Here is an 18,002-nt window from a genome sequence, read left to right on the forward strand (position 1 = left end):
CCTGAGTGTCACTGGGTGTGGCCCCAAAACAAAACAAAACAAAAAGCAATAGCTGGGAGGCCTGAGTCATAGTACAGTGGGTAAGGCTTTTTGCCTTGCACACAGCCTACCTGGGTTTAGTCGCCAGCATCCCATTTGGTCCCCTGCGCACCACCAAGAGTAGCCCCTGAACATCACTGGATGTGGCCCCAAACAAATAACCAACAGAAAGCACAAGCTTAGGCGCTGTCCTGTTGTGGACAAATGTAGACATTACCTCATGGTTTCTCTTATGACCAAGGAAGTTGTTTCCACTTCCTGCTTTAGCATAAGGTTGATTTCTACTATGGAATAAATACAATCTAGACATAAATCTGCTAGAACCACTCTTTTTTTTTTTTTTTTTTTTTGGTTTTTGGGTCACACCCAGCAGCTCTCAGGAGTTACTCCTCGCTCTACGCTCAGAAACCACTCCTGGCAGGCTCGGGGGACCATATGGGATTCCAGGATTCAAACTACCATCTTTCTGCATGAAAGGCAGAAAAGTCTTTCCATGCTAGCTCTCCAGCCCTGAACCACTCTTGATCTTTCATCTGGCCCAGCACGAGGAGTACTGTACTGTACTTTTGTTTTGCTTTCTAATAAGAGGGATAATTTGATAATTGGAAATCCCGTAACTTCCAGGTAAATCTGCTTGAACAGTCTGCTATCATCACTGTCATCTGGGTAGCAGCACTATGTAATTCTGGTCCTTTTCTCGATGCTCAACCTTAGTTGAGCCATTAGTTCAAGCCATTAGTTAGAAAGTCCACACTGCTATGCAGCCATTCCCTCACTATAACTCCAGAACACTTTCATCACCCCAAAAGGAGATATCTAGCCATTAAGGAGTTTCTTTCCATTCCTTTCCACTCCCCACTACAGGCAAAAATTGATCCTTCTTTTTGGATCATATACATTTGGGTACTCTGGATATTTTATACAGCAGGAATCATATAGAATGTAGCATTCAATATATTTGGCTGCTTTTACATAATGTTTCCAGGTTTCATCAGTGGCATAGCAAATATCAGTATTTCATTTCTTCTTATGATTACATAATATTCCATTGTATGGCTCTTCTTTGCTCTGTTTAGAATCATCAATATTGATGGACATTTGGGTTAGGTTAATATGACTAAAGCTACTGTGAACATTCAGGTACCAACTTGGCTTGAGCCCTCTCTGTCTTCAATTCTTTGAGGTTTAGACTTCATTGTGAAACTGCTAGATATAGGCTCTTTGTTGTTGTTGTTGTTGTTGTTGTTGAGCTTTTAGAGGAAACTTGGAGTTTTGTTATTGCCTGGTTGTTGCTACTCAGAGTATTGAATTTTTTAGACAAGGCCTAGACCAGCTTGAGGAAGGAAAGAGTGAAAAAGAAACCCAGAAATGGACCAGAGAGGTAGTACTGAAGGTTGGGCATTTGCCTTGCATGCAAGTCCTATTCCTAGCATCCCATATCATGCTAAGAGCTCGCCAGGAGGGGCTGGCGAGGTGGCGCTAGAGGTAAGGTGTCTGCCTTGCAAGCGCTAGCCAAGGATCATGACCGTGGTTTGATCCCCCGGCATCCCATATGGTTCCCCCAAGCCAGGGGAAATTTCTGAGCACTTAGCCAGGAGTAACCCCTGAGCATCAAACGGGTGTGGCCCTTAAAACAAAAACAAAAACAAAACAAAACAAAACAAAAAAAAGAGCTTGCCAGGAGTGATACCTGAATGCAGAGTTAGGAGTTATACCTGAGCACTGCTGGTTGTAGACTGACCTCCTCAAGGCTTTCTTTTGTTGATGAAAGCATGTGATGTCTGCTTTGGGTTTTGGAGGGTTTTTATTCTTTTCTTTTTGGTTTGGTTTTAGTTTGGTGTTGGTTTTTTGTACCACACCTGACAGTACTCAGAGATTGCTCCTGACTCTGCTGGGTTCAAGGGGTCATATAGAATTATGGGGATCAAACTCAGGTTGGCTACATGCAAAGCAAATACCCTTCCTGCCGGACTATATCTCTAGGTCTATTTTTGTTTGTTTTTTAGTTTTTGGGCCACACCTGGCAGTGGTTACTCCTGGCTTTGCACTCAGAAATTGCTCCTGGTAGGCTCAGGGTATCCTATGGGGTGCCAGGATTGAACCTAGGTCTGCCTTGGGTTGCAGTGTGAAAGGCAAATGTCCTACTGCTGAGCTATTGCTCCAGCCCCTCTAGCTCTGTTTCATTTTTCTGGTACTAGGAATTGAACATAGCGCCTGACAAATGCTTCATCACTCCTATTCCCAGCCCTGAGATATGTTTATATTGTTAAAAATAAAAAGAATCTGGGGCCGGGTGGTGACGCTAGAGGTAAAGTGCCTGCCTTGCCTGCGCTAGCCTTGGACAGACCGTGGTTCGATCCCCCGGCATCCCATATGGTCCCCCAAGCCAGGAGCGACTTCTGACCACATAGCCAGGAGTAACCCCTGAGCGTCACCGGGTGTGGCCCAAAAACCAATAAATAAATAAATAAATAAATAAATAAATAAATAAATAAATAAATAAATAAATAAAAAGAATCCAGAAGAGTAGTGGAGTGCAACTCATTGAGGCCCAAATAAAATCTCTGGCCCTCCATGGTCCCTTGAGCATCACCAGGAGCAACCCACTGCACAGAACTGGGAGTAGCTACTGAGATCACTGGCTGTAGACCAAACTGTCCCCAGCCAAAAGAACTACATGGGGGGGCCGAAGAGCTACTAAGTACTCAGAAATTATGTGGTTTATCTTAGCACATTCAGCGCTAAGCTGGGCCCTGGACTCTGTGCTCAGAAGGCTGTACTTCTTGGTACTGGCGTGTTCTTGCACATGAAATGTTCATGAACCTCATTCCAAAAATATTTCCTCACCTCTGCTTCATGCCACATCGTACAGATCTGGGAGATGGTATAAATGGCAAGATTGTCTGCTGTCCCTGAGTTGACACCTATCTAAACTCTGCACTGAGCTTGGGAGTCAGTGAAGTGTAGAGCAGATGCAGACTCAGTCTCACATCTGGAGAAAACAGTGGAAATAGTAGCCTTTAGGCTGCCAGACTCTAGCATATGCCAAAGACAAGCTTGCAAGTGTCCCAGGGAGGAGAACCGGCTCCTGCAGCAATGGGAATGGATTGGCTGCTAGAAGCTAGCTATTGTACCTTCTCATTATAGATTCATTAAACTGTGAGCCCATTTTATAAAAACTTGTGATTTGTAGTAGAACTTCTGTTTGAGTTGTGCTACCTGAACTCCCATTAATTCTTATTTTGGGGGTCGTGAACCTCTCAGAAAATCTTCCACATTACAGTTCCTCTTTGCATTGGAATCAGGCAACTCCTTGGAACCAATTTTGGTCCTGAAGAGAGAGATGCCAATCTGACAGGGTGACTAGGCCTAACTGTGGCCTTCACTATGTTTCCTACATTTTTTAAGGTGGTCTGTGTCTCACTGACTACTTAGTTTCTATTTAATCGCAGGCACTTCTGTGTCTAGACAAAGAAAAGTCTCATCTTTATTACTGACGTGTCAGGGTTACTGAAGTGACCTTATTCTCTGAGATATGGGCACTGCTCAGGAGATTTGTGCCAAGATGAACTGGGACTAGGCCAGATTCACATTCTGCAGTCTTTTCTGGAGGTTACATTCAGGCCCCCTGCTAGTCACTCTAGTTGGGCACAGAGACCTTTAGGAAGGCAAGACAGGACTACTGAGGCACCCCTGCCCCCATCTTTATCAGCAGCACCTTACAGAGAAGGGCCAGGGGCTACTGAGGAATTGTTTCCAATTCCCAGTTACATTAGTTTATTTGCAGGTGGGTGCTGGGGTTTTAAATAGGAGAGTGGGAACAAAAAAGGAATTTAGTAGCACAGTGGCAGGGCATTTGCCTTGTATGCGGCCAATCCAGGACAGATGGTACAATTCCTGGCATCCCACATGGTCCCCCGAGCCTACCAGGGGAGATTTCTGAGCGCAGAGTCAGGAGTAGTAACCCCTGAGCACCACCAAGTGTGACCCAAAAATGTACACAAAGAAAAAAAACAAAACAAACAAACAAAAAATAGGAGAATGGAGCCAACGAAATAGGGCTACAGTACAAATTTGATCTCTAACACCAGGTGGTTCAAGCACTGCACGCTACTGGTGTGGCCCCCAATTAAATAAACACTAATAAAACGTGGCCCTTCCTGGGCAAGAGTAACTCTTCCTCTTTACAATGTCTCACAGCTCGGGTGAAGAAGAGCAGACATACTGGGGAGCCAGTGCACTACTTCGGTCCTGCAGAGATCTTTGCTAGCATTGTATCTGGCATAAAGTTAATACTTAATAAAAAGCAGTTTGTTGTTTTTAATGACCCACTTGTATCTTGTATGAGCAAAAGGTCATCCTTGAAAAATTTTGAGGGGAGTGTGATTTCCCAAATGATGCTCGGAGTTTTCAGGACCCACTCTCCGCCATCTCAGCCAACCATTTCAGTAGTTCAGTGCAAGAGCCCGATTCTAGATTGCAGTGTTTTTCAGGCCCTATGATGCCAGGGCCACCAGGGTCTTTGGTAGTACTTTGGCGGTAAGCCTTCAGGGTGATACCTGGTGATGTTCGGGAAACCATATGGTGCTGGGATTAATATGTGTGGAGCAAACACAAGTCAAGTAACCTAACCACTATAGTGCTCCTGGGCCCTAGAAGATATCGGTGCTATTTTCCCTGCCTCTGCCAACCCCAAGATTTCATGATTCTAGGGTATTGATAGTGTAAGGGTTTTATTTACTTATATTTGCTCTTTTTCAGAAAACTTACTTCTTTTGCCTTCCCTCTTATTATCGGATGACTGGTTGGTACAGACTTGTTTGCAGAGCTCACTCAGTTGGTTGTGGTGCTTGCTGCAGATAGAACACTTGGTTCTGGTGCTCACTGGGGGCAGTCTTGGTTACAGTCCATCAGAGGTCACACACTTCGTTGTGTCTCTGAGAACCCCAAACAGCAGAACTGTTGAGGTAGCTCCCAGCACATGGGGCAGTGCTAAGGATCAGAGTCCCTAATTGCAAAAAAAAAAAAAAAAAGTGGGGGGCAGAGAGACTGCATGGAGGTAGGGCATTTGCCTTGCATGCAGAAGGACAGTGGTTCAAATCCCGGCATCCCATGTGGTCCCCCAAGCATGCCAGGAGCAATTTCTGAGCCCAAAACAGAATCCCTAATTGGCTCACACTTGCAAGTTTGCCCCGAGCTGTCTCTGGGTCTTCCTAAAGGTTGGTTAGTTTGTTGTGCAGGGAGTAGGGGAGAAATTGAAGCTGGGTTCACACCTGTAGGAGAGGGTTTTTGTTCTTGATCTTATAAATGTGTTTATATGGTGCCCACATTTCAAATTTAGAACATAAACATAACTCCCCAAAATGAGATGGAATGGTACAGTTGTTAAAATTTCGTTCCCAGGGCTGGAGCTGTGACACTAACCATAACCAAAAGAAAAAAAAATTTCTTTCTCACCCAGTGCAGAAGTTTATTCAGGAAATGATCATCAGAATTGCCCAGCTAATAATCTCTAACACCCAGTGATACTTAGGGGTTACTCCTGGCTGTACACTCAGAAATCTCTCCTGGCTTCGGGGATCATATGGTACACCAGGAGGTTGAACGTCAGTCTGTCATAGGTTAGTGCATGCAAGGCCAACGCCTTACCATTTGCACCACCTCTCCAGCCCCCCTCCCAAACTATTTCTAAGCACAGAGCCAGAAGTAACCTCTGAGCGTCTCCAGGTGTGGCCCAAAAACAAACACAAACACACAAAAAAAAGGTCTGGGGTTGGAGCGAAAGCACAGCTGGTAAGGCAGGCACCCTTGCTGACCCAGGTTTAATCTTCAGCATCCCATATGACCTCCTGAGCACTCTCACATATGCCCCCCCCAAATAAACAAATCAAAGGAAAGATCTGTGTCACCTCCTTAGTCTGGTGGTAAGATGTGTGTTGCTATTGTTAATACAAATTGTTACTCTGCACCCCTTCTGCACCCCTGGCGAGATCAGAGAAGGCTAGCATCATCTGAGTGGCATTCTTCTTTTTGGGAGGTGGGGGGTCCATACCTGGCAGCACTCAGGGGCTACTCCTGGCTCTACGCTCAGAAATCGCTCCTGGCAGGCTCGGGGGACCATATGGGATGCTGGGATTTGAACCACCATCCTTCTGCTTGCAAGGCAAATGCCATGCAATCTCTTCTGCCCCCCCCCCTCATTTTTTTGCAATTAGGGACTTTGATCCATGTGCTGGGTGCTACCTCAATGCTATCTCTCTGGCTATGTCTCTGGTCAGACAAAACTGAATATGGGACAATCGGCAAAACCACTGATGTAAACTCATGCACAGATCAATATCATAAAAACAAAAAGGAAACTAAAGAAGAAACAGACAGGGCCCGGAGAGATAGCACAGCGGCGTTTCTCTTGCAAGCAGCTGATCCAGGACCAAGGGTGGTTGGTTCGAATCCCGGTGTCCCATATGGTCCCCCGTGCCTGCCAGGAGCTATTTCTGAGCAGACAGCCAGGAGTAACCCCTGAGCACCACCGGGTGTGGCCCAAAAACAAAAAACAAAAAACAAAAACAAAAAGAAGAAACAGACACCATTGTGAGGCTGTTGAATCAGAATGCAAAATAAAAGTTATGAATGAAATTTTCAGGACTGAGAAAAAGTCGATTATGTACTGACTTGTAAAATGCTAGCATATTAATGTTCTGTGTTAAGTTTGCTAATTACATTATGAACATATAGGAAAATGACTTCATGTGTACCAAGATGTACAGAAATGGCTTGAGATTTCATTATAAATTGCCTACAAAATCAGTGCATCCTATAACAAACACATCCCAAGCACACTCACATATCTGCAAATATGGCTCCATTAGCATCTGAAAAATCTGGGTTCATTGTTCTTTTCTTTGGAAATTTTTTTCAAAGAAAAAATACACTGAACCTGTCTAAGAGAGTCTGTGGTCCTTGTCTGACTTGGAAAGACTTAGTCTTAGTCCCACACTCCTCCCAGAGGACCACTCCATGATTTCCAGGCTTCTGTTTTCTGTGCATTTGGTCGATTAGGAGCCAGCAGCTAAGCATTGATGCTTCCTGTTGGTGGCAGAGCTGAGAACAAAGGGCTTGTGGTGATGGAGGAGGAGAGAAAACATCCTCTGGGCGAATGCAATACCAGAAAACTCAGTCTTTTCTGGCTGGAGAGCATACTCTGCTGGGTGACACTCAGGAGGGTCAGCTGGCCAGTAGTAAGAGCAGGATTCAGAGCAGCAAAATGGTCTAAGGGCTGGACCTCAGCATGCTGGAACCCTTTCAGGGGTCTCAAACTCAATTTTCCTGCGGGCCGCAGGAGGCAGAGTCATGGTGATCCTTGAGTGCAAAGCCAGCAGTAAGCCTTGAACATTGGGGGTGTGACCCAAACAACTAAAACAAAACAAAACAAAAGATTCCTCTGGGGCAGGGCCACAAAATGTTGTACGGAGGGCCGCAAACTGCCTGCGGGCCATGATTTTGAGATCCCTGCAGGTTGATCTTCACTAGCTCTTAAGCACTATAGATACGGCTCCTGAAAAGAAAACCAAATTAAACAATCAGAAAAAGAGAGAGAGAGCAGGGCTCAGATGTCAGTTTGAGGTGTGGAAGCTAAATCCTCTGGCTTTTCTCTGGGTTCTCTGGCTTATAACCCTGTCCCTTCATGCCTGCTGTCTGTCCCCTTCTACGGTTGAGCTCTGGGGGACTGATTTGGAACTTGAGTTCTTAGTCCCTCAGCAGTCTGCCACCTGTGCCTCACAGTACCAGCCAGATGCTCGCAGGGAGGCCTTCCCTTCCTTGGGTGGGTGAGACTGTCTTCCAGTAACCTCTGCTTGTCCCCCAGGTAAATTCGAGGATAGGGAGGACCACGTGCCCAAGCTGGAACAGATCAACAGTATGCGGATCCTGAGCAATCACCACTTCAGCCTCACCAAGCAGGAGCTGCTGAGCACGGAGCTGTTGATTCTTCAGGCGTTCAGCTGGAACCTCTGCCTGCCCACGCCTGCACACTTCCTGGACTACTACCTTTTGGCCTCCGTCAGCCAGAAGGACCACCACTGCCACAGCTGGCCCACTGCCTGTCCCCGAAAGGCCAAAGAGTGCCTCAGAGAGTATGCCCACTACTTCCTGGAGGTCACCTTGCAAGGTGGGACCCTAGATTGGAGTAGAGCACCCCGCTCCACCCTCTCAGGGGCTGGAACCTTGACAGTCTAGGGAGTCTTACTGACATTCCTTATCTCCACCCCACCTCACCTCCCCACCCACCCTGCAGTCAGCACTTCCAAGGTCACAGTTCACTTGGTACTTGTTCTTAGGGTAACCTAGAATGTTTCATTTGACTAAATGGTAGGTTGCAAGCTAATCATCCCAGGAGAGCGTAGGGTCCTGGAAGGGATTATGTTTGCATCAACTATAGCAATCATATTCCCCTTTTTAGGGATTTGCATTAGATTAAATCTAGGGTTTTTTTGTTGTTGTTGTTGTTGTTTTTGTCTGTTTGGGTTTTGGGTCACACCCGGCAACACTCAGGGGTTATTCCTGGCTCCACAGTCAGAAATTGCTCCTAGCAGGCTCTGGGGACCATATGGAATGCCAGGATTTGAACCACCGTCCTTCTTCATGCAAGGCAAATGCCTTACCTCCATGTAATCTCTCCAGCCCCAGATCTAGGTATTTCTTAGTGGATCAGAAGAACCTTGGAGGGATGGAGTGATAGTACAATGTGTAGGGAGGGTGCTTTCCTTGCATGTGGCCAATCCATGTATCCCAGATGGTCCCATGAGCCTACCACAAGTGATTCCTGAGTGCAGAGCCAGTACAACAAAAACAAATATTTGGAGACAAATGCATGAAATCCTACCATAAAGAAAAGGTTCTGGGGCCAGTGATGTGGCGCTAGAGGTAAGGTGTCTGCCTTGCAAGCACTAGCCAAGGAAGGACCACAGTTCGATCCCCCGGTGTCCCATATGGTTCCCCCAAGCCAGGGGCAATTTCTGAGCGCTTAGCCAGGCGTAACCCCTGAGCATCAAATGGGTGTGGCCAAAAAAAAAAAGAAAAGATTCTATGTAACATGTCCACACTTGGGAGTTCAGCACCTTACTATCATGCTTTGTATATTTAGAACCTCACAACTACTGTACATGGAAAGCATTCCTGTTTTTCATGTGCAAATCAGCTTCTTCAGGTGATGTTCAAGAGATGAAGGAACTTATCAAGGCTATGACTTTGTGACTGTCCTCATGCTGGCTACCTGGCTCAGACTTTAAAATGCAAGCTTGGGACAACTAGAAATTCCCAGCATCACTGCTAATCCAGATATGTATATGTAGTTTTTATTTGTCAGTCATACTTAAATAAAGGGGAGGGAGGGTTGATTCCTCTATTAATTAGTTACCTATAGTCATTTTCCAAATAGCAACCTTTAAACTAGTGTCATTTGAGGGCTGGAACGATAGCACAGTGATAGGGCTTTTACCTTGCACACAGTCAATCTGAGTTTGATTCCCAGCATCCCATATTGTCCCCGAGCCTGCCGGGAGTGATTTCTGAGTGCAGAGCCAGGAATAACTCCTGAGTGCTGCTGGGTGTCACTCAAATATCAAAAATAATAAATTAGTGTCATTCACCCCAATGAAAAATAGATGTTTTTTGATTTGATCATAACCCCTCAGTAAGCGCCTTGATGCCCCCCTGAAACCATGACTGATAATTTGAAAAAATCATTGCTTTATGTTAACCTTAGATATCCTCTAGGTACTAAGATTGGAAATGAAATTATATGACATTAATACTTTAAATTTTCAAATCTAATCATTTGTACATGGCTGGCAAGGGGAGGGATTGGAGGTAACCTAGACTTTCCTTGGAAGTTTGACGACTCTTTTTAATTTATTTTTATTTATATAAATAAGTTATTTGGTTGAATCACAGTGAGATACATAGTTACAAAATTGTTCATGATTGAGTTTCAGTCATATGTAACACCTTTCATCATTTCCACTCTGACTCTTTCAGACCATATTTTCTACAAATTCCAGCCTTCTGTGGTTGCTGCAGCTTGCGTTGGGGCCTCTAGGATTTGCCTTCAGCTTTTCCCCTACTGGACCAGAGACCTTCAGAGGATCTCAAGCTACTCCCTAGAACATCTCAGCGCATGCCTTGAAATCCTGCTGGTGTGAGTTCCTCCATTCATCCTTCCATGTGTCTGACATTTAACATTCCCTTCATTCCTAAGGCCCACCTCCAGTGATATGCCTCATTCCAGGGCTTTGGTGTTCTCCAGCTAATTTTTCCTACAAAAAGGGGCCACAGTGCATACAAAACATGCATTCAGTTCTCTGAACTAACCTTCTCTCTGTGACTCTCTCTAGCTATATATCTCTCTGTGTGTCTCTCTGTTTCTCCCTCTCCCTCCCTCCCTCCCTGGATTGCATTTTTTTTTGTCTGTTTTTGTTTTGGGACCACACCCAGAAATGTTCTGAGGTTCTGAGGTTACTTCTGGCTCTGTACTCAAGACTAATGCCTGGTGGTGCTTAGGGACCATATGGGATGCTGGTGGTTGAACCCATGTCAACCAGGTTTGCAAGGCAACCTTCTACCCAGTATACTATTTCTTCTTTTCTTCTTTCCCCTTAGATAGATTTTTTTTTTTTTTTTTTTTTTTTTTGCTTTTTTGCTTTTGGGCCACACCCGGTGACGCTCAGAGATTACCTCTGGCTATGCACTCAGAAGTGGCTCCTGGCTTGGGGGACCATATGGGACACTGGGGGATCAAACTGTGGTCTGTCCTAGGTTAGCACGTGCAAGGCAAATGCCCTACCGCTTGCGCCACCACTCCGCCTCTTTGATAGCATTCTTAAAAACATTTTTGGGGAGGGAGATGGAAGAATGTTGGGCCCCCTCTCAGTGGTATGCTCAGCCTTTTCCTGCCTCTGTGCTCAGGAGTGACCCCCTGGCAGTGGTGCTGGAATATAAACTAGGTCAGCAGGATGCAGGGCAGCATTTTTGCACTTTTTAGGGGACAGAGTAGGTGAATTGGGTTGAAAACCAGGGATTTGGTTTATTCATGGTGTTCAGGGATTATTTCTGGCTTTATGCTCAGGGATAACATCTGGCAATACTTGGGACCATTTGGGATATTGGGGATAGAATTCAGTTAGGCCACATGCAGGGCTTGCTCCCTACCTGATATATGATCTCTCCAGTCCAAGTCAAGCATTTTAACCCCTATACTATCTCCCCAGCCCCTGGTTGCATTTCTTTAAACTTGGGGGACAGTCAGTTTGAACCCACATAGCAGTTCAAAGCAAGAGCACATAGGCTCTTGCTTAGAAGTGATTCCTGGCAGTGCTCAGGGAACATATTTGGTGCCAGGGATTCCAGACTGGGGCTGTCAGGATGCAAGGCAAGTGCCTTAACCCCTGTACTGTCTTCTCAAGTCCATAGATTTCATTATTTTAGTCATAGAAGGAGAAAGAAGTGGCGTGCATGTCCTTTAAGGCTGGGCTCTGCGACCTGTGACAAAGGGATCTGACAGTTTTAGAGTAGATGGCATTTACATGGTGGGACTGTCTATCTTTTTTTTTTTTTTTTTTTTTTTTTTTTTTGGTTTTTGGGCCACACCCTGTGACGCTCAGGGGTTACTCCTGGCTGTGCGCTCAGAAGTTGCTCCTGGCTTCTTGGGGGACCATATGGGATGCCGGGGGATCGAACCGCGGTCCGTCCTAGGCTAGCGCAGGCAAGGCAGGCACCTTACCTCCAGCGCCACCGCCCGGCCCCGGGACTGTCTATCTTAGCTACTTTACTAGATGTGTTCACAAGACTGGATTCTTTTATGTTGGTTTTGGTACGGCCATAGACTATGTTTGTTGGTTTTGATTTTGGGCCACACCTAGTGGCGCTCAGGGTTTTCTTCTGGCTCTGCACTCAGAAATCACTCCTCAGGATCAGGGGACCATGTGGGATGCCAGGGATTGAACATGGATCAGACACATGCCAGGCCTTACCCACTGGGTAAGTGCTATCACTCCAGCTCATAATGCTGGATTCTTAGGTAAGCCCGTTCTGTCCCCAATTGATGAGACTCTGCCACTGTGGCCAACTTGTACCTTGGAAGTTATTTTTGGCCTGTTGTGACACAGCATCAGAGGCAATAGCTGGTCATGAGAGGTCAGAGGATTTTTGTAAGAAATAGATGCAGGAGGGCCCAGAGAGATAGCACAGCGGTGTTTGCCTTGCAAGCAGCCGATCCAGGACCAAAGGTGGTTGGTTCAAATCCCGGTGTCCCATATGGTCCCCCGTGCCTGCCAGGAGCTATTTCTGAGCAGACAGCCAGGAGTAACCCCTGAACAATGCCGGGTGTGGCCGAAAGAAAGAAGGAAGGAAGGAAGGAAGGAAGGGAGGAAAGGAAAGAGAGAGAGATGCAGGAGCTGGAGAGATAGCGTGGGGGTAAGACGTTTGCCTAGCATGCAGAAGGACAAAGGTTCGAATCCCTGCATCCCATATAGTCCCCTCATACCTGCCAGGAGTGATTTCTGAGCATAGAGCCAGGAGTAACCCCTGAGTGCTGCCTGGTGTGACCCAAAAACAAAAAACAAAAAACAAAACAAAAAAAAGAAGTAGATGCAGATGTGATTCAGGATCTGCATATCACTGACGCGATGCTCCAGAGGGCTGCTCACTCAGGCAAGACCCAGAGAAACTCTCCATGACCCCTGGAGCCCCAATAAGCCCAGTTGCTGGAGTCATACTAGGGATTGGTGCTGTGGCCTCGGCCAAGTCTAACCCAGTGCCCTTTCTTTTCAGGGCATATGACAACATCCTCAAGGATGCCGTTGCCATCAAGAGCCAAGCCTTGGCGATGGTGCCCGGCACCCCTCCAGCTCACTCACAGGTGCTATTCCAGTCTCCTGCTTTCCCTGCCATTGGCCAGCAGGCACCCTCAGGCTTGCCACCGTTTCAGGCCTTGGGCCAGGACCTATGCTTGACCTATCAGGATTCACTACAGGCCCACGGTTCTGGGAACTTGTTCTTGGGGGGCACCAGCTCATCCCTCCATACCCCATACCCCACCCTTCAGCCCCTGGACATGTGTCCCGTGCCCCTGCCTCCATCCCTTCGCATACAGATGGCCATGGCTACTGAGAACAGGCACTGCCTTGCCACATCCTATGGAAGCAGCTACTTCAGTGGGGGCCACACGTTCCCCACAGGCTGTTGTGACAAGTAAGGACCCCTTGGGAGGCCTTGGAGAGCAGGACAGAGGAAGAAGACACTGGTGACGGAGCCTCTTGGAGCCAGAGGACTTTGCAGAGCCTCTTAGCCCTTGGACAGAGAGGGATTGTGCTTTTTCATAACCAGACTCGTGCAGAGCAAAACAGTATCAGACACCCCAAGTATCAGACATCCAGAGCAGCCCCTCTGCACGGTGTTTGGGAAACAACCAGATCCCAGTCCACTGCATATTTGGTTTCTTTATTGTTTGCTCATGGCAGCGACATGGCTAGGAAAGCAGAGGCAACCTGTCGCCTTCTCAGAGTCCTGGGGATGCCAGTGGTTCTCTTCTGCCTTAGCTCTGCACACAGGACCTGAGCTCGCCTCTGCTTTTGCTGTTGAACCGGAAGTCTTGTGGGGCCTGCCAGCTGTTTCTGCTGCTGATTTCTGAGCTGGCCTAGCTTTCTGTTCAGCAAGATCTCTTGTTTACATGCCACATCAGGGATTCGGTGATACTTGAAAATACCTTCAGAGAAAAACATGTTGGTCGCCACACCCTCCGTCTCTTGCCAGGGCTGAAGGACGTAGCCACTCCTCTCCCAGATTTCTGATTGGGATAGCCACTTTCCGAGCTCTCTCAATTCCAGAAGATTCCACAGCATGGATGCTGGTATTTTTTTTTTTTTGTTTTTTTGTTTTGTTTTTTTTTTTGCCATCCAGGTAGAACTTCGTTAACCCCACAGAGGAAAGTGATTGTTGAAAAGTAGACAAATGTTTGAAATCAACGATCCCAGTTGCCTTCCTCCCCTACTGACTGGGAGGTAAGACCCAGCTTACTGAAGAACAGTGGGGTATTTGCCCTATGCCAGCTGGTTTGGGGAATGGGATACTCCGGGCCTTCAGTGATCATGAGCGAAGTCAGCTTTGGACAGCTCATGCTACCATGTGCAATATATTTCATTCCCACTGGCCACTTGGCGCATTGCTTTCAGTTAATTTCAGGTTTAGCCACCCCATTAGAACCCCAGATACTAGGACCGGAGTGAAGTGATAGCACAGCATTTGCCTTGCACATGGCCAACCTGGGACAGACCCAGATTTGCTCCCCAGCATCCCATATGGTCCCCCAAGCCTTCCAGAAGCAACTTCTCCATGTAGAGCCAGAAGTTACCCCTGAGTGCTGCCCAAAAACAAAACAAAACAGAAAAAGAACCCCAGATACACAGAATCATGGATGCAGGCTTCAACTTTAGTTTTGAATTTCTGGAAGAAGAAATCATGGCTTTGTTGACTTGTTTGTAAACCCCAAATGCTTGTAGTGGGGTTATCTAGAAGGTAATTGCACTGCTGTGTTGGATTCAAAAGTGATTTTTTTTTTAATAGAAATGAAGCCCCAGTGTGGGAAGAGGTACAAGGTTTGGGGATGGTGCTACCATGTTATCACGTTAGCATAATGCCTGCACATTTGTTTGTTTGTTTCTTTGCCCTTTGCCAATCACCTTTTAAAAAGATTTTTAACAATAATCTTTATTTCTTTAGTCACTATACATTTTTTTAATAGTGTGGAGCTACTCTTGGCAGTGCTTAGGGGACAGAAGCCGAGGCTCCTTCCACTCCTACTGACAGTGGAGAGGTGAGACCCAGCTTACAGTCTGAAGGAGAACAGTGGGCTGTTTGCCCTATGCCGGCTGGTTTTGGGAGTGGAATACTATGGGCCTTTAGTGATCATGAGCTCCAGCCCCTTAGCAATCTCCTGGCCCCAACCTCTTATTTATATGCAACTGGTTTGTATTTCAAGTTCTTGTAGCTGTCTGCTCCATGGACTTACATGCGAGCTTCACAGACAGGCCAGCTCCCAGGAAAAGACACCCCACAATAAACACATCACTCACTCCTGTGTCTCAGTTTTTTCTTGAGTCCCTCTCGCTCCCTAATTGAAGACTGGGGTCAGGGAGGAGGTGAGTAAGCAACAGTGGGGCTGGATTCTGCCCTCTGAGTTAGAACCTGACCTCACAGCACTGCTAGAGAGAGATCCACCACCACCACCACCCCCGAAAGAGAAATATCTGTGCAGTAAGAGAAAGAAAATAAAGACATTCTGTACCAGCAATGTATCTTGGCAGTGGAGTGTCTGCATTGCATCTGTGAGATTCTAGTTTCTATCGCAGTACCTCAAAGAAATACTAGTTCTGGAGCTGGAGTAATAGCATAGCTGGTAGGGTGTTGTACGCAACTCAGGTTCGATTCTTGACATCCCATATGGTCCCCCGAGCATGCCTGAAGTTATTTCTGAGCACAGAGCCAGGAGTAACCTCTGAGCGCCGCTGGGTTTGGCCCAAAAACCAAAAGAAAAAAAAATACAAATTCTTTGAAGAAAATTGGCTAACAGGATTGTGGGTGCTGGCAAGTAAGCCAGCAGGCTCAGGATTCAGGCATGAGTTGTTACAGGTGATCTCAAATCTGTCAGCAAGCATGAAATACAGGCAGGATTTCTGTGTTGTAGTTTATGAAGCAGAATTCCTTCTCCAGAAATTCTCCAGCTCTTCTCCAGCGGATTAGATGAAGGTATTAAGGAAGATAATCTCCACATTAGACTCTGTGGTGGAGGCTAATCATTCTTTAAAGCCTCGGGGTTGTTGCAAATCTGTCATAATACAGTTAGGATAACTCTCTTGTTTTTTTTTTACAGCTTCGAATTCAATTATAATGCTCTTACCAGTTGGTTTCCTTAGTTTGAGAAGTGCCCTGAGCCACCTGTCCTGTAGAATGCAGTGTGTACTGTGTGTAGAGCAAGAATGTGGCCACTCATGTTTGGGTTTTTGTTTGTTAGGAGAGCACACTGGGCAGTGGTTACTCACTGAGTAACTGAGGCTCTTCCTCAGGGATCTAACCTGGCATGGGTTAGTTAGCCACATGCAAAGCAAGCATCCTTCCCATTGTACTTCCTCTTCCACTCGGCCATCTAGTGTCTTTTACTAGGTGTCTGTCCTTTAGCTAAATTTTGAAGATCAAAACATAGAGGCTGGGGGGCTGGAGAAATAGCACAGTGGTAAGGTATTTATTTGCCTTGCACACGGCCAACACAGGACAGACCCTAGTTCGAATCCTGGCATCCCATGTGGTCCCCTGAGCCTGCCAGGAGTGATTTCTGAGTGCAGAGCCAGAAGTAACCCAATCACTGCCTGGTATGACCCACCCACCCCCCCAAAAAAAACACACACACATACACACAGAGGCTAATGGGGTCTGAGCAATAGCACAGCTGTAGGGCATTTGCCTTGTGTGTGGCTGACCCAGGATGGTCCTCAGTTCTATCCCCTGCGTTCCATATGGTCCCCCAAGCCAGGAGCGATTTCTGAGCGCAGAGCCAGGAGTAACCTCTGAGCAACACCAGATGTGGCCCAAAAGCCAAAAGAAAAGAAAAGAAATTGGAGTTCATTGAAGAAAAGAGATGTTGGGATAAGCTCAGAATGATCCTTTCTCTGGGCTGACTCTGCAGGCACCTAGAGCCTGGGAAGGAAACTTTTCAGCCATTCAAGTCCTTTCTCAGAGGACCTTTGCGATTTGAATTTCTGTAGAAAAATCCTGGGAAGCCTCAAGACCACAGAACCAGACAGACAGGTGACAGGAAACCCAGATGGGTAATTGGGGGTGGGGGTGGAGGAGCCTATGTCCCCAAGAGCATCTGGTATCTCAGCTCTAGCTGTTCTGTGGAGGTAAGCTCAGTGTGACCAAACCTTCAGATTTCCAGAAAAACTAGGCATCTGCACTTAAAAAAGAATTGAGGGGATGGGGGAGTAGGGAAATGTGGGACAGTGGTGATAGGAATGTTGCATTGGTGAAGGGGGGGGGCTGTTCTTTTTATGACTGAAACCCAACTACAAACATGTTTATAATCCTGGTGCTTAAATAAAGGTTTTTTTTTTTTTGGGGGGGGGGTCACACCTGGTGGCACTCGAGTACTCCTGGCTCTGCGCTCAGGAATTGATTCTTTAGGCAGGCTCGGGGGGACCATATGAGATTCAAACCACCATCCATCCTGAATCAGTTATATGCAAGACAAATGCCCTACTGCTGTGCTCTCTCTCTGGCCCCAATTATAAAAATAGATAAATAAACTGAGCTTTTGGGGGCTGGAGCAATAGCTTCAGTGAATAGGGTGTTTGCCTTGCACGGGACCAACCAGGTTTGATCTCTGGCATCCCATATGATCTCCTGAGCCTGCCTGGAGTGATTTCTGAGTGCAGAGCTGTGAGGTACAAAAAGGCTTTTAAAATATTTCTCTTTTGCTGCAGGCAAGCTAGCTTGGGATTTGGAGCATCTGGCTAGTTGGTAAAGAGTTTTTATGTTTTTATGTCTGACCTTGCCTCTTATACCCTCTTGGATTATTTACTACGAATCTATACGACCCAAACTGCTTCCCTTGTTCTTTCTGGAAAGGGGAATGAGAATTCCCTTTCCCTTTTGAGAACTGTGGGGTAATAAAACCTTTTTTTTAATTAATTATCTTTATTTAAACACCGTGATTACAAACATGATTATAGTTGTATGATTACAGTCATGTAAAGAACACCCCCCTTCACCAGTGCAACATTCCCACCACCAATTTTCCAGATCTCCCTCCTCCCCACCCCCCTACACCTGTACTCGAGACAGGCTTTCTACTTCCCTCATTTATTCACATTGTTATGATAGTTTTCAGTGTAGTCATCTCTCCAACTGCACTCATC

General features: G+C 46.4%; 2 protein-coding genes across 2 annotated transcripts in view; one reads left to right on the top strand and one right to left on the bottom strand.

The window, feature by feature from the left end:
• Nucleotides 1–13,449, top strand: part of CCNJL (cyclin J like) — a 44,600-nt gene extending 31,151 nt beyond the window's left edge. The window contains exons 3-5 of the mRNA XM_049776072.1: nucleotides 7,904–8,206; nucleotides 10,075–10,234; nucleotides 12,865–13,449. Of these exons, the coding sequence (XP_049632029.1) occupies nucleotides 7,904–8,206; nucleotides 10,075–10,234; nucleotides 12,865–13,288 (887 nt within the window). The 3' untranslated portion in view covers nucleotides 13,289–13,449. The remainder of the gene's footprint in view (nucleotides 1–7,903; nucleotides 8,207–10,074; nucleotides 10,235–12,864) is intronic.
• Nucleotides 1–18,002, bottom strand: part of GABRA1 (gamma-aminobutyric acid type A receptor subunit alpha1) — a 1,147,113-nt gene that overhangs the window by 1,107,919 nt on the left and 21,192 nt on the right. The gene's annotated exons all lie outside the window — the stretch shown is intronic.

This window comes from Suncus etruscus, chromosome 6 (genome assembly GCF_024139225.1).
Source record: "Suncus etruscus isolate mSunEtr1 chromosome 6, mSunEtr1.pri.cur, whole genome shotgun sequence".
NCBI lineage: Eukaryota > Metazoa > Chordata > Mammalia > Eulipotyphla > Soricidae > Suncus > Suncus etruscus.